The following is a 15,976-nucleotide window of genomic DNA, read 5'->3' as shown; positions in this document are numbered from 1 at the left end:
GCCTGGAATGACTTGAAGTCATTTCAGAGCTCGTGACCTAACTCTTTGTATCTCCTCAAACTACTGGTTAACTTCGTAAATATCTTTACTTGATATCTGGACTCGGTTGTGGTGCGTGATGAGAGACGTTGAAGGGCTATTCAGGAGGATCAGTATGTGCTGGGAAACAGATGGCTTCAAAGGGCTGCTGCTTTCCACCTTCCCCTCCCCAATCCCGATGGGTTGAGTTGGATGCAGGCCGCAGAACTTATGGGGGCAATATCCTAGCGAGTTCCTAATTGTCATCTGCGCAGGACAAAAAAAGGGCTTCCTGTAGTTTGTGCAGTTAAATGGCACACAGTGTTTGATTTGCTTGGGATCAACCCTTTCCACTGATCCTGACTTACAGCACCTTACTGACGGAGCCGTTCTCTGGACTGCTCTGCTGCAATGGTCAAGTTAAGCAGTAGTGGTGTTGCTCATCTCTTCCTCGCTTTGGAAGTCAGATGGGAGGAAATGAGAACTGAATCTGTATGTGCTAAACAGATAGGCAAGTTTACTTACACACTGGGGAGGCTGGAAACAAAGCACAAATGTCTGCTATGCCTCAATCTTTTTTTTACCAGCAGAGAAATGTAATTTCTGTAGAAATTGGTAGAGAACTGTGATTTTTCCCTATATTCTATTGTTTTTTCTGTCACTGATGTACATTAGTATCCATCTTTCCTATCTGTTGGTCACTTAATTTAGCATGGCTTTACTAAAGGCACTACCACCTCGCATCAAGAAAGATGGCTTGAGGGATGTGCATCGTGTTTCTCCGGTTTTTAGTCCCTGGAATAGCGTGTTGTGCTGAGAGGGATGGAGCCTGGTGCTGGTATGGAGCCCTAGGCAGTGGGCTGCTGCTCCGATCACTTGGGTGACACGGGGGAAAGCTGTGACAAAGCTAAGCTACACGCTGCCTGGCTTGAAGACAAGAAAGGTTCCAGCGTTCTTGTGTTTTGCTGTACATCTCTGCACACAAGTCAGTACCATGGTGCTGTGAACATGCCTGTGCACACATCGGTGTTTCATTAATGCCAAAGGTAATTCTGAGTTGGACTCACGGCATGCTCATCCTGTCCCTCCTCCACATGTCCTCTTTCCCTTCTGCCTTCAGCCTTTACCGCACAGCACTTGCTGTTGTGAAAAACAGCCGACCGAAACTACTTACAGAAGGGAATGGTTTCCTGCCAAATCTGTGTAAGGAAACATGTGGGCTGCTTAACATTATTTCTGTTTCAAGCCCAACGGCTGTTCAGGCCACTTGCTCACTGTGTTCTGTGCTCAGTAGCCACAGTGAATAGTAGTAGAATGAATTCACCCGTCCTTTTGGTGGCTGTGGACTCAATGCCCAAAATACATGTGTTGGAGAACATGAATCCAAGAGGATTTTCCTTTTTTAACAGGAACAGTGAGGAAGAAACATGCAGCTTTGGTGAAAAGGAGCAATAGTGCTACTGAGCGTCATGGTTGAGGGCAGTGAAAATGCTCTTTGTCTGAAGTTGTTCTTCTTGATTTCCCTGGTGGTGTCTTACAGGATAAAAAAATGCTCTGGATGGGGAAGAGGTTATGCATAGTGGACAAAACAGGCAGACTGGAGTGGGAGGCTAACAGCTTTTCTGCCTTGCTGTGCTGGGAAGGATGGATGTCTGTCATTGGGACGTCTTTTCCTCTACAGCATATCTTTTTTTCTGAGTGTATGCGCAGAGACTGTCTGCCGCTGTGGAGGGGACAGACAGGGAGGGGCTAGGAGGGCAGGTTAACACTAGTTTTATTACCGTTTGTTCATTTCCTAGAGGGATTCTGGGCTCTCTGGGTTGGTTTGTACCCTTCCAGCGTTGTGTTGGAGGAGGCAGGGAGTGGGTGGGTTGAGCGGGGTGCACATCTCACCTGGGGCTGCAGGACGTCGTTTGCACTTTGTTCCCTGTGCTCAGCAGCTGCTGCGCCACTACCACAGTTGGAGTGTTGCCACCCCAGGGTTGGTAAATCATCCTTTAAATGGCAAATCCTGTTTTCCCAGCCCAAGATGGCTGTTACTTCTGATGCTTCATGCTAGCTCCCACATCAGGCTCTATTAAAATGAGAAAATACGGTGCTTTGAGGGGAAACTTGAGCTTCACCCTCAGTGTGGTGCCCTCAAAACTATAGTTTTTGGGTGTGCATCTTGCTGTGCAAGGGATTTGGTACAAAGTCTCTGGTGGCTCTGTACCGTCATACTGGTGTAACTGCCACCAGTTTCTCCTACACCTTTTGAAGGCTGATGTAATGGAGGAGTGCACTTGTGATCTAAGCCCCATGCACCTTCACCAACGTGTTGAAATGAGTAACTGCGGAGTTCTTCCAGCACAATCCCACCAGTGCCAGTTTGGGAAAAGCGTGTCTGATGGGTTCTATATCAGTATCTGTGTTTGGGGATGAAAGTCTGTGGACAAGCATGGATCGTTTGAGTTCTGAAGCAAAATATTGTTGACTTAATAGTTTGTCTGCATGTCACAGCAGAGCGATCTGACTTCTGTTTGGCAGAATGACTTCCAGATTAGGTGGACATTTTCACTAATGAATGGTATTCCATTTAGTGGAATACATGAGCACATGAGCCTCCTTGTGTTTTGGGGTTTAGTTTGGCTGTAAGGTCAGAGTTGGGAAACAGAAATAAGCCATTTAACTTAGGAAGGAAGGAGTAAACTCCTGTTGGGGATTGTCCCTGATTTACCACTACAGAAGTTACTTATGGGTGCAGGGAGGACTGAAGCCAAGCTGACTAGGCTAATGATTGGAAGCTGAGGTGTCTGAGGTATGCTTATGATAGATGGAGCGTAGCAAGTGTGAAGCATCTCCTCATGAATGCTGGGGAAGTTGGTGGTTTCCCTCCTCATAACCTTACTCTTAACAGTGAAAACTCACCACAAAGCAGCGTTCATGGAGGCTTTCTTTTTGAAAACATGTTTTGTATGGACGTAGGATTCCTGTGTTTTGGGGATAGGAGGATGGTCTTGCAATGACTGACAGGAATAGCTAGGAGTGCATGTCCTCCCTTTCCTCTGAATCTCCATGGTTTGCTGAGTTCGGCACTTCCTTGGCGTGGGCTACAGAGAATCCACTTCGGGTCATGTGAGGCCTGGCCTCGTGGCAAGAAAACAAGTGTGTGGTCACATCTGGGAGAGCAGCTCTTGTACTACAGACCTCAACTGTGCTGTTGGAAAAGCCAGGTGAAGGCAGGGCCTCACGGCGCTGTCACTGCCTGGAGCTGTATGGCTGCTGGCTTTGTCCACGTAGAAGTTGTGATGCCGTGTTTCCATTGTTCAGCTGTGCTGACCTGCAGTCCTTAGAATAACAACTTGTTTCAGCTGGAAATGGATGGGCGTGTGTGGCTCTGAGCTGAAACCTCAACCCAGTGTATCAGGCCAGTGAAAAGGAATTGGTGACATTCCAAACAAAGCACTTGTGATGGGCTGGGCCACCTTCAGTTGTGCTGAGCTGCTCTAACTCCCTTCTCAAAGGATTAGGTAAGAGTCCTGATAGGTTATAGGAGAGCTTGAGATCGACGGAGAGATGGCTGCTTATTGAGCCGCGGAAAGAAAGTTCAAGGTGCTTCTTGAAGACTCTGCAGGCAACAGACATGCAGATATTAAAGACAAGACATAATCATTTGGATTTCAAGCGTGGCTCTTACATGAGAATTGGAACAATGCACATGTTCCCATAACAGCTCATGATTTTGTTTTTCAAGCTTTCACTTTGTCCTTAGGTGTCATTTAAAAGGAGGATGCTTCAGGGTTTTAAATTGATTGTCGTAGGTCTGTCAGTGCAGTAACGCCCTTCACTCCGAGTTTGGAAATACTTATATTGAGAGTTCATCCACTGAATTTATCTTTGGAGTACATAGTCAAGGCAAAAGGCGAGTCCATGATTTTCTTGTGAGCTCACCTTCCTTGAACAAGGCTTAAGAAAATCTTTAGTCCCTTGGAAGTAGGGCAGTGAGGAACAGGACATAGCAGGGCACACATTTCTGCTTGGCTATTTCTCGGGAGCACGCACATTGTTCAGAGATGCTGGCATCGCTGGGAATCAAGGTACTTGCTCTTCAGGTAGCCCTCTAAAACCTGTTGTTAAGGACAGTCACTCTTAATTACTTCTCAATTTTCACGTATCGAATGGCAGAACCGACAAGACTTTGATACAGATATGTTGTTCTGTGCTCTTTGTGTTTTCTCTATCCCTTCATTCTCATTAGTGGATCGATGGAAGCTGGCCAGGTCATCCTTGGGTGTCAGCCTGCATCTGGGGGGTGGTTGTCAGGGTGTGCCTTGAGTGGTCGTTGTCCAGAGACTGAGAGCCCTCGAGCTGTCCTTCAGCGGGAGGGGAAGTGGGAAACTCTCCAGTGTCGTTCAAATAGCTGTGAAGGCTCAGAGCCTGTCATATGGCCTGGGTGGAGAGGTGGCTGGGCGGTCGGAGGCAGCAGAGCTCTCCAAGCTTGTTACGGCTGTCGTGAGTACGCTCTGGTTTGTGTGGGCCCGTAAGTAACTTGTTAAGTAGCTTAAGCGATGCTTACCTCGGATATGCAGGGATCTTAGAGGCTGTGGTTGTTCCTCAAGAGTGACATTTGGAGGATTTCGGCAATGAGGGGAGAAGGTGGTTCTGGGAAGCTCCGTAGCCTCATCTCTTTGTGGTTGTTGTCCCTTTTCTTGTGTCTCTAATGTATAGACATATCGGTGGGGAAGTGTGATGGGTTACTTACTAAGGGCAGTAGAGGTTGCCTGGGTAGGGTCAGGCTGTCTGTTCAGTACCCCTTGGTTGTCAGGATGGCTTTGCAGAAAGCAGTTTCCCTTTTGGTTTGTGACAGTATGGGAGCAACCTTCATGGATGTTCCCTGCTTGTCAGCGGCTGTGCCCTAGACCACCACATCTCGAGGTTGGGCCGGAGACAGCAGGCTAAGTTCCTCACACACCTCCAAAGCTTTGCGGCTGTGGCTGGTGCTTTCCAAGCTCGCGCCAAGTGAAATTTTTGTCAATTGTTCGCGTTGAACTTTTCTGCAGGGCTTTGGAGAGAGGAAGTGCATACCTGTGTTGAAGTGGTTGGGAACGTGTCAGCTTGTGTACTGTTAACATCAAATATCAGAAGCTGGGCTTTCAGGAGCATGAAGGCAGGCACTTTTAGAGCCAGTGCTCTGATAATTTAATTTCTTGTGATTTTCATCTCCTGTTACACATGTCAGAGGCCAAAGTTTGTATTTTTCTTCCCCACAAATGTGAAATTGGGGCAGGGAACTTATTAAGATAATGAGTTGAGCTGTTATTTTTACACTGGCGCAATATCTTTTTCATACAAACAATTGCAGTTGAATACCAGTTAATGCATAAATGGGCTTAATGTGGAGGTATGTTGAGTGCGTGGGATGAAGGTTTGAATTGGGAAAAACTACTAAACCGAAGGTCTCTTCCCCTGTAGCTTCGCAGCCTTCTTGTAGGTGTGGGTTTTGTTCTGCCTGCCTCTCCGTTGTTTGCAAAGCTGGGGATGCAGACTACAGAAAGAGAAGAGGGAGTTTTCCCGTGACTATCTCAGCACCTGCCTTGCTGTCAGGAACACTGCAGTGATAATGCAGGTGTCCCTGCAGCAGGAATGGTGCTGGTGCCAGCCCCGAGCACTGTTATGCCGTTTCAGCAGCACAGACTGTTACTCCTCACACCGTTCCCCCTCCCTCTTGTTGTATTTTAGCAGCAGCGGGATAACAGAGCATCTAGTTAATGGAATAAAATGAAGGGAGAGGCTGCTGAGACATTCCAGCTGCCGGACTGCAGATTTCTGCTGAACAAGGCGTTTAGGTTTGGGGAGGATTGCTGTGTGTCGGAAAGACAACAGCTCTGATGATGGATCCCAGATAAATGGAAGCAATCTTTCCCTTACTGGGAAGAAACACTGCTGTAAAGCTTGCTGTCTGTGGTAATGGTGTCACTGGAGTAGCAGGGGAGGGCAAGGTAGAAGCACACAGTGTGTTCCTGCTTCCATATAGATTTGAAGGAAAGACTCAAGCCTTCAGGACTGACATGGAGTGGGCAAAGTCGTCTGCTTGGCTTAGCTGCAGGGTGTGCCTTCCGTCTCAGGAAATACTTATCTTTATCTAAAGAACAGGGTGTCTTGTGTCAATCTCCAGTTAAACCATCACTTCTATTCAGAGCCGTCCCTATAAATTAGGTGGTCGTGGTGTTTGATTTATCCCCACAAGAATGGCAAGCAGCTCCAGAGGCTTCTCTTTAGTAAAATTCTGAGATGGAATTTTTGCTATAACATATTATGAATGCTGTAGGATCTACCTCTTGAAATGGCTTGAAACTTGTGTTGGGTTGCTTTTTACTTGAGAACATGTAGCCTTAAGTGGAAAGACAGAACCATCCACTACACCTTAATATTCAATTTGATAAAGTCAAAATCTATTCCTAGTGTTTTACTGTAGGATATGTGCACGTTGATGTTTGTCTGGATGTTTCAAATCAGTATTTTTTCCAGTGAGCTGCCTTTCAGCTAGAATGCGATACTGCGAATTGAAAGTGTAAGAGGGGATATTCTGAGGGCTGCAAGGCAGTGGGGAAAGGAGAACAGGCGTGGAGTTCTACCTTTAGCATGGACATGAGGGGCTGAAAAAACTCCCACCCGTTCTTACCCCGAATGGACATGTGACTCAGATGAAGGAAAGTGGGCTACAAAGATGATCCAAGGGCTGGAGCACCTCCTGTACAAGGACAGGCTGAGAGAGTCGGAGTTGTTCAGCCTGAAGAAGAGAAGGCTCCGAGGAGGTCTTAGAAGAGCTTCCAGTACTGAAAGGGGCTTCAGGAAAGCTGGGGAGAGGCTCTTGATCAGGGAGTGCAGGGACAGGATGAGGGGGAATGGTTTTCAGCTGAAAGAGGGAGATATAGGTGAGATCTTAGGGAGAAATGTTTTCCTGTGAGGGTGGGGAGGCCCTGGCCCAGGGTGCCCAGAGCAGCCGTAGCTCCCTCATCCCTGGAGGTGTTCAAGGCCACGTTGGATGGGGCTTGGGGTCCCTGCCCATGGCAGGGGGTGGGACTGGATGGGCTGTGAGGTCCCTTCCAGCCCAAACCATTCTGTGAATCTGTGAGAAATGCAGTGCGTGTCAGTAATGTGGACATTTTGAAGCAACTCTGGAATAGTGAGTTGTTTGTCTTCTAAAGACTCCCAATGATTTCTTCACACTTAGAACCGAGAGCTGCATATGAAAGTTTTATTAGCGCATTAAGGCTAAAACAACAGTGGAATTACACACTGTAATTTGCAGAGTTTCTGGATTTGCTATTTGTACATTAGGGTTTGGGGACCTAAGTGACAATCCAGTGCTTGAAATACTTGGCCTGGTTTTCCATGTTCCAAATATATCATTTCTTTGTTTTGATTCACTCTTTCTTCACACGTTTCTTGTTGTGCATTGAATGTTTAGATATAAGACATTGAAAATACCTAGCAGTGTCGTGCAGAGAAAACTGAGCTGGTTATTAGTCGGGACTGGACTTTGTTCTTGCACTGGGAATGCTGTTTTGTTTCCTCTTGTGTGTTCCGATTGCAAAGTAATAGTATAAAAGCTGTTATTTTTGTGTAAAGTAGACTCATGTGGTGTAGTCATGAAGGGAACTGTGGAAAATACTTCAAAGAAATGCTCATGAAAGTTTTATGAAAGACAGATATATATATATATATATATGTATTTATTTATTTGGTGCAGCGTCTTCCCATAACTTGAAATGGCTCCACTGTCACTGCCAGGGCTGCAGGAGGGCATCAGCAGATGCTCAGAGGAGCTGATCAGCAGCCAAAAAGACTTGGGGACCATTTTTCATACAAGCACAGATACAAGCAAATCCCTAATCCTGTCCCAGGCTCCGGGTCTCCAAGGGAAGGTTTGTGTGTGTGAGCCCTTCCAGCCTGCCCAGTCCTGCACACCACCCCGGGAGGTGGAAGTGCGGCAGGGCCAACTTTGAGCAAGTAAATGACATGGGCCATAAGAACTATCTGAGCAGTTCTTAGTGATGGAAAGGATGGGAACAGCAAAGAACAGTGCTGTGCCTGTGGAATTGAGAGCTAAAACTGTTCTGGAGCAAGTGCTGAGATCATTTTGGATACAAGTTGTTGGAGCACAAGGGGAAGGCAGTGCTAGTATTGGTCTGAAGGGAGCTTTGCAGTACCTGATGGGCTTGAAAATCCCTGTTAAATTTCATATTGTCTTTAAAAGCTTTTGCTGCTTTTCAAAAATGTCACAGCTGGGAAGATCAATTGTTGTGGCACTTGCAAAAGAAGAAAAGTCCTCCTGTACCTCCACAAGGAACAACACAAATGGGTTCTTGAGGTCTGTTTGCGGTCGAGTTGACTACATGGCAATAGCCATGAGCTGTTACTTGCTAGGAGCTGTTCCGGAGCTAGGGGCTTCTGAAAGGCTTTGTCCGACGTCTGGATGCACGTAGGAACCGTTTGCGCCCTCTGGGTATGAGACATCAAAGGCCAAAGGTAGAAATTTAGCAGATTCTAAATGTGCCTGATATGGGGCAAAATTCATGGGAGTCATTGGGCAAAAGGTAAGAACTGAGTCTGCTGCTGGATTGTAAACCTGGAAAACAGGGGCCAGACCCAAAATCAAGGAAGGAACATGCGGAGGAGATAGTTTTTCATAAAAGAGTTTCTTTGGGCCTTGTAAAAGACTTGCCTGGGCAAGTGTGGTTCATCCAAGCCAGGTTTCAGATGCTGTTGTTTATGAAGCTTAACAACACTGAGGCTTAAAAGCATTTCATCCTATTATGTTAATGAGTGCAACTTGCTGTTTCACAGCCCGCGAGATCTGCTGGTTGCAGCCCAAGTGCCAGACACTTCAACCGCATTTCATTGTCGGCTGGAGACTTTTAAAGAAGCATTTACTACTTTTTTTATTTTTGAGCCTGTCTTTATGTAAGGCTTCAGAATACAGAATTATATTGTCTGTTTTGTTATAATAAACAGTGGCTAAAACACAGGTAGGAACTTGCCTTGCTTCCAAGAATCATACAGTCATGAAATGTTTTGTGTTGGAAGGGACCTCAAAGCCCACACAGTTCCACCCCTGCCACAGGCAGGGACACCTCCCACTGGATCAGGGGCTCCAACCCCCATCCAACCTGGCCTGGAACCCCTCCAGGGATGGGGCAGCCACGGCTGCTCTGGGCAACCTGGGCCAGGGCCTCCCCACCCTCACAGCGAAACATTTCTTTCTAAGATCTCATCTCAATCTCCCCTTTCGCAGCTGATGGAAACTGTGTGCGGGCCTGATGGCCTTAAAGAGCAGGACCAGGGAATAGGGTGGGCCAAATATACTCTTGGGCTCTTCAAGTCAGGGAACCTGAGGTGGGAAGCTGAAAATGACTTTTTACAGCCTTTACTTAATGCCTGTGTTACTGCACAGCTCTGATTGAAGAAAAACTGTAAAAGAGTGATAAAGAAATGCCCGAGATGCTGCAGATGAATGACCAGAGCTCCTCATAGCAGCCATGCACTGCTGGCATGGATAAATAATGGGCTTCTGTCATGCTTTAGTGCATGGTGCATGCTGGAAACTAACTCGTTTCTGCCACTGTTCTTAAACGACACATTAAATAGTTGCTTTGATTGCTCTTTACTATTGATAAAGCTTAGCTCATCATAAAGCTCTCTGGTAAAGTTTAGTTGGCGGCTCTATTGGTGTGAAGTGCGTATAAAAGTGTTAGATGTGTGTGAAAAAAGGGAGCTCGGACACTAAACCAGTGGTACCCAGGTCACTGGCATAGCAAAAGGGCTTGGCTTCTCTCTTGGGTTCTTTGTGCATCAAACAAGAATAGAGCTTCTTATCAATGGAGTTGTTTGAGATCATCAGATTTGAACCGTGTCGTGGTCAGGTGTGTGACACCAGGTTCTGCGTTTTAATGTGACTAAGGAGTTTTCATTCTAAATTGCCACTATATGGCGGGCAGTTCTGCTGAGAGTGAGATAAGAATTGCTGTTCTTTTATGCTAGTAATGTTAATTTAGGTTCTGTGTCCTGATGTTGGTAGGAAAGTACCTTGCCGAGCTGAATAGCTCAGTTAGTGGCGAGGCTCTAGAGAAGTTGTTCTGTTGTGGAGGGCTGTGGTTTTGTATCATAAGTGTAGTACTTGTTTGTTGATGGAATGCATCTGCCTTCCTCCCGCCTTCCTTGGATTGATGTAAAGTTAGGAAGACGCTAGTCTGTGTTTAGCCTCACAAGTTGTAAAATTGAGATAGGTGGAGGACTGACAGCTCCTCTTCACATCCTTCATGCATGGAGTTGGGGAGTTCTGGGTTTTTGGTTGTGTTTTCGGGTGGGATTAGGGTTTTTTTTTTTGTGAAGAGGACCCTAGGAGGAAGTTTGTTCGACCTTGGGTTGTGTGTGGGACCATGGGAAGTTGTGTGTATGGACTCGAAGCCTCTGGCACGGGGATCCAGAGGCTGTTTACATCATCATGTCCTTGTGGGATCTCTGCTGGTGGCAGGTCTATAGGCGTATGGCTTGATGGAGAGAAGCTGATCGAGTCTGAGTTAGTGTCAAAGCATGAATAATGTCTCTTGTTGATCTAGCATGATGTGGGGGCAGGAGCTGTGCAGTTTGAGCCAAGTAAAGCAGTTGTGCTTGGATTTTTTTGGCTCTAACCTGGCATTTATTAATCTGGATGTTCAGTATCTGGTACTTCGCAGTCAGAACATAAAACTACTGACAGCTTGCAGGGCTGTCTTCAAGGTGTATGGAGATGGGTCCTGGTTGGTCAGCTTTACCTGGCCGAGGTTTCTGTGCGTCCATGTGCAAAACAGCACCGAAAATGTAGAGGTACGTTTCTTTGTGCAAGCAGAAGCAGCAGCCGGGCCCATAGGGTGACACCTCCTGTTTCTGGTCTGGTAAAGAGGACATCCCTTGATGTTCTGTTTCCTGCTTGATGGGGAAAACCGAGGAGCAAACAGGTCACCACAAGGCTGGAGGAGGAAGAATGGGGGGGTTGAGCCTGTACTTTAGAAAAGAGAGAACCGGGGTGCCTGGATCAGCGCGAGCGCGTGCACATGGCGGGTGTCTGGTGGGATGTGCATGGGCAAGGGAGCAGAAATGATGCTGAGCGAGAGGGCGACAGTGTAGAACCCAATTTGGTGGTGTTGCAAAGGTTTGCTAAGCAGGGAAGAACTCCTCTTTCTAATAAGATATAATAAAAGCATGTGATATTGAAAATAGAAGTTTAGTCTGGCATTACAGTGCTTGGAGAATTTAGAATTACTTTTTTGCCTGGTAAGATATTACTCGAAACATATGCTAAAGTCCTTGTGGCGTGAGCTGTTCTTGTGGCTTGGATTTATGTAGCTGTTACTGCTGCGGCTCTGAGCCGCTTTTCCTGTTCTCTTCACAGTTGCACTCAGGGCCTCAATGCTGCACGCTGCTCCTTCTGAGATGGGGCAGAACTCAGTACTTTCATTTCCCCGACACCTTGTTTGATTGTAAAAGCATCAAATACCCCAGAAGTGATTATGGTCAAAGAAAAAGTTGGCAAGGGCAGGACAGGAGGTGGTTGTTGCGGGGTGAGAGGGGGAGGCAGCCCTGTAGAATTGTGGCCTTCTGTGGGGCTGTCTGAACAGTTGAGTTATGTCAGATGATGGTTTGATTGGACAAATGCTGAGGGAGAACCCAGATTAGATATTCTGATATGTGAGGTGGAGCTTTTATGTGCTGCTCTGAGGGGTTTTGGTGAAATAAAAGAAATGGCATCTGAAGATTGTTTAAGGAAATATCTGCTTACTTGGCCTGGTGGATGGAAACGCTTTGTCTTCGGTTTGTAGCTTCTGTAGGGAGGGCAGTATTTTCTGAAAGATGGAAACAGGGTTTTCTCTTCTCCTAAAGTAGTTTTTCTCACCGCTGTTAGGCACCGTATTTTGTCTCTGTTGCCTTGTGTGTTTTTTGGGTGTCACGCTGAGCCGGCCAAAGGGACAAGGCTGTAGATGGAATGAAGCTCCAAAGCTAAAAGGGGATTGTGGGAATATGGAGAACGTAGCTGGAGGCTTGACGGAAGTCTGCAAGCTTCAGGTTGAAGGTGGATCTCTTCTGCCTTAGGAAAGGAAACACAGCTATATTTAATGTACTAAAACAGTCTAAATGTGTCATTTAATAAATTAATTTCTTATTGCTCAGGAATGTTTTGAGTGACAGTACACAGTATAAACATCTTCAAAACTTTATTGCAGGAGGAGTTTTCTCTTGATGACTTGTGGTTGTCTTGATTGTTTGTAGGTGAATTGCTTGTTCTCTCTCCGTTCTCCTACTAAGTTGTTTATTTAATCATACTGTGCTTATTCTTATCTGGAAGGAAAATAGGAAGGTTTTTCCATTTGAAACTTAAACTGAAGAAAAGGTCTGCTTTGGCGGGAGAGGATATAAGTGGGGAGAGATGTTTTCCTCTTTGGACTTCTCTCTTAGCCAATATTTCACAGGGTTAGGAAAAGCTGTGGCCACTTGTGAAATCTCGCACCCGGATGGGTTTCTTTCAGCTAGTCTGGGTAGCAGGGATTGTGCAGGAGTTGAGTGAGCCAAGAATCCTTCCAACGGCTCAGCTGTTTGCCTTCCCAGTGGTGAGATCTGTCACTTGGCTCCTGAACAGCGGCGCAGTTCCCTTCTGTTGCTGCTCGCTGCAGTGGGCTTAGTCCTCTGGAAGGAGACAAATGGCGAGTCCTCAGATGAACCAGACCCAGCTGAAAAAGGGCAGTGGAGGTGCACAGAGCAGAGCTGGCAGCGACCAGGCAAGGACGCTAGTGAGGCAGGAGTGACCTGTGCCTTAGGACTGGTGGAGGACTCAGAGGTGCCCTTACCAGTTTGCCAAAGCCGCAGCCTGCGTGAGTATCGCTTGGAAACAGGAAAGCTGAGGAGCAATGTGCAGTCCTGCCGGACTGTCCTGTGGTCAGTGGCTGGCAGCATGAGACCCGATGCAGTCGGAAGCTGGAAGTCATCAGCCTGCTATGTTCCCAGGCTTGAAGGAGGAGGGCAGAGGCTTTGGTGGAGTGGAAGCAGGCTTCAGAGATGCCCTTGACATGTGTCCTTGTGTATTGTCTGGTGGGAGATGTTGTTTCTTAGTGCTATTGTTGAAGTGATAAATCGAAGGCATTTTGAAAGCCATTCTGGGCCTCCCTTCCTAAACAAACGAGGTGTTTGGGTTCAAGCTGTGTTCTAGTACCATATCCCAGTAAGGTTTGAGCAGGAGGCAGGCGGCAGAAGGACAAGTTGTGTGAACTCTTCGCTTGTGATGAGAGAGTAGCTGGGAGGATGGAGACCACTGAGGAGTCCTGAGATGAAGTGGTCAGTCTTCTGGCTTATCGGGGCATTTATCTGCAGGAATCTCAACTTGTGATGCTCATGAGATGGCTTTGAAACTTCAGAGACATGCGTGAATCTTCAGAATGAAATAAATTGTATTCCTGTCTTGCTGGATCCCATGTGGAAATAGATTGCTGCTGTACTACAGACAGTGGCTGCTTTATCCACACGTTTGAAGTTGTTAACTCTGTGGTAGGGTGGCTGGCACATGCTATTGGGTTGTCTGTCAGACTTGCATTGAGATGCAATTCAGATGGATTGGTCTTAGCTTTTATTTTTTAATTTCTTTCATTTTTTTTTTTTGAAGGTGTGGATTTTTGGGGCAGCTGAGCTTTGTAGGGGGTTGTTTAAACTTTGTCTTTTTAACCTAATAGATGGTTTGCTGGCTTGTTCATGCACGGGTTTAGTGGTGTGTTCGTGAAAGTAATCTTAGAGGAGCATCCTCTCTAAACTACTTGGCTTATTCATAGAATCGCGGAATGGTTTGGGTTGGAAGGGACCTCAAAGCCCATGCTGTTCCACCCCCTGCCATGGGCAAGGACACGTCCCACAGGATCAGGGGGCTCCAAGTCCCATCTGCTGGATTAGGAGACATCAAACTCTAAGGAAGAGAGAGGACTGGAAGGATTTTTCTGCAAGTAGGAAGAAAATAATTGACACTAAAATAGTGATGACTAATTTCTTCTGATTTTTTGTGCTAGTTGAGTTTAATACCATTTGAGGGGAGGTTACTTCTTTGAAAGATGACTGGGTTGTTTGAAATAATTCTGTCTTTGTTGTATGTGTCTTTCATGGTTTGGGGAGAGAAAAACCCCAACCCAACAGCTTGCATAGACGCTCCTGGGAGCTGCTACCTTCAACCCTTCGGGGGTGATAGCAGTGGTTCTGCTTTTCCCTCCCACTGTTAAGTTGGACTTGAAAACTGCAAAGTGCCACATGCAGCTGTGAAGTCAGTCTTAAACTGTTCTAGTATAACGTGACTTCAAGTCTTGGAGCAAATGAATAAAGTGATGGATACCTTCTCTGTCTATGATTGGAAAATCTCATTGCTTCCATCACTGAAATGGCTAACAGAGGACTTGAGAAGCAAATACTGAAGTGATAACTGCAACTCTGGGTTGTTTTTTTTTTTTTAAGTATATTTTGGTCAGTTATATCATTCCTAAGCCAGATGTGTTATTTTTCAGGTGGAATCGTTTATCTTGGATCAGGATGATCTCGAAAACCCGATGCTGGAAACAGCCTCTAAGTTGCTTTTGTCCAGTACGGCTGATGGTGCTGACCTGAGAACAGTAGATCCAGAAACCCAGGCAAGATTAGAAGCTTTACTTGAAGCTGCAGGTAAGTCCCCGTGTCCCACACAGGTTTAACCCCGAAGCCGTTACACAGGAGACAATGCTGAAACTGCTTGCATAAATCTAATCCATATGAGCATAATGCAAATGCAGAACATAAAGCGGTTTGAACTCAGCATGTTTGTGCAAGTCGTTGGACAGAAAAGTCATTGGAGTTCATTAAATCTTTGGAAATTTTAGGAAGTCAGAGTTTGATGTGAAGGTTGTGCTTCTAATGGAATTCTTCCAATCCTAAGTTTCTTAAAGCCTGAGTAAAAATTGACACCTGACTTGGATCAAAAATAAATAGCTCAGTGCGGCTTTGTTTTGTAACTGTTACCATATGAAAAGCTTCACTAGTTGGAGGGTTTCACTCACGCGCATCACATCTGAGCGCAGCTTTTAAATCAATGCTGTAAACAGTTAATCCCTCCATTGTGGAAGCTGTAGTTTATTATGCTTGGAATGGTTCTGCCAACAAATCTCATAGGCTCAATTGCAAATTGTCTCTTCTCTCCTTTTCTGGCCCGTGTCCCTGCTTGCCGTAAATTGGAATGGAAGGAATAGGTAAGCTGTCTACAGCTGATGGTAAAGCATTCGCAGATCCCGAGGTGCTGCGCAGGCTGACTTCCTCGGTCAGCTGCGCGTTGGATGAAGCTGCCGCTGCACTGACCCGGATGAGAGCAGAAAGCACAGCGAATGCAGGGCAGACGGACAAGTAAGCCAAACTCTTTTTTACAGTAGCTTCCTACTTTTAGAAGTAGTTTTTCTTGTTGTATTGCTTCTCGTCACACGGTGGTGAAGCTCTTACTCAAGTGAAATTAATGCCAGATTTCCACCTGTGACTCTCGTGTTAAATATTCCTGGAGTGTCAGGTCTCCCACCAGGGAGTAAAGCAAGTTATACTGCTTAGAATCCAGAAATCACACTTCCAAGAAACTAAACCTGACCAACTACAGAAACAACTTATTTAAGCTCTTAAATAGAATGGCCCTTAGAACCTAAAACAAGCAAATCCTGACATGGGTCATTCAGTCATAGCTTTGGAATGAAGAGAAGGGAAAACTACCTAGTTTGTTGATTTAGAGAACTTTGGAGTGTCTTTTTAATTGAGGAGGGAAAAACAATTTTGAGGGACCAGAGCCTTCCTGGCGGTCTGCAGCTTTCCCGTGGCTGGTAGGACCTGGGGCAGAGCCTCTGCCAGAGTCACTGCCTTGTGATGGTGCCTTTGGGTTGCCTTCTAGACTGTCTTTAAGGCT

At 46.2% G+C, this 15,976-nt stretch overlaps 1 protein-coding gene across 5 annotated transcripts in view; it reads left to right on the top strand.

Moving 5' to 3' along the window:
- The window catches only part of ANKRD17 (ankyrin repeat domain 17), a 93,189-nt gene that overhangs the window by 31,262 nt on the left and 45,951 nt on the right, over positions 1–15,976 (top strand). For all 5 annotated transcript variants that reach the window (XM_054066369.1, XM_054066368.1, XM_054066372.1 and 2 more), the window contains exons 2-3: positions 14,571–14,724; positions 15,279–15,435. In XM_054066369.1, coding sequence (XP_053922344.1) covers positions 14,571–14,724; positions 15,279–15,435 — 311 coding nt within the window. The remainder of the gene's footprint in view (positions 1–14,570; positions 14,725–15,278; positions 15,436–15,976) is intronic.

This window comes from Cuculus canorus, chromosome 4 (genome assembly GCF_017976375.1).
Source record: "Cuculus canorus isolate bCucCan1 chromosome 4, bCucCan1.pri, whole genome shotgun sequence".
In the NCBI taxonomy this organism is placed as follows: Eukaryota; Metazoa; Chordata; class Aves; order Cuculiformes; family Cuculidae; genus Cuculus; species Cuculus canorus.
The sequence above is the reverse complement of the archived record's forward strand: the minus strand, read 5'-3'. Positions and strand labels throughout refer to the sequence as shown.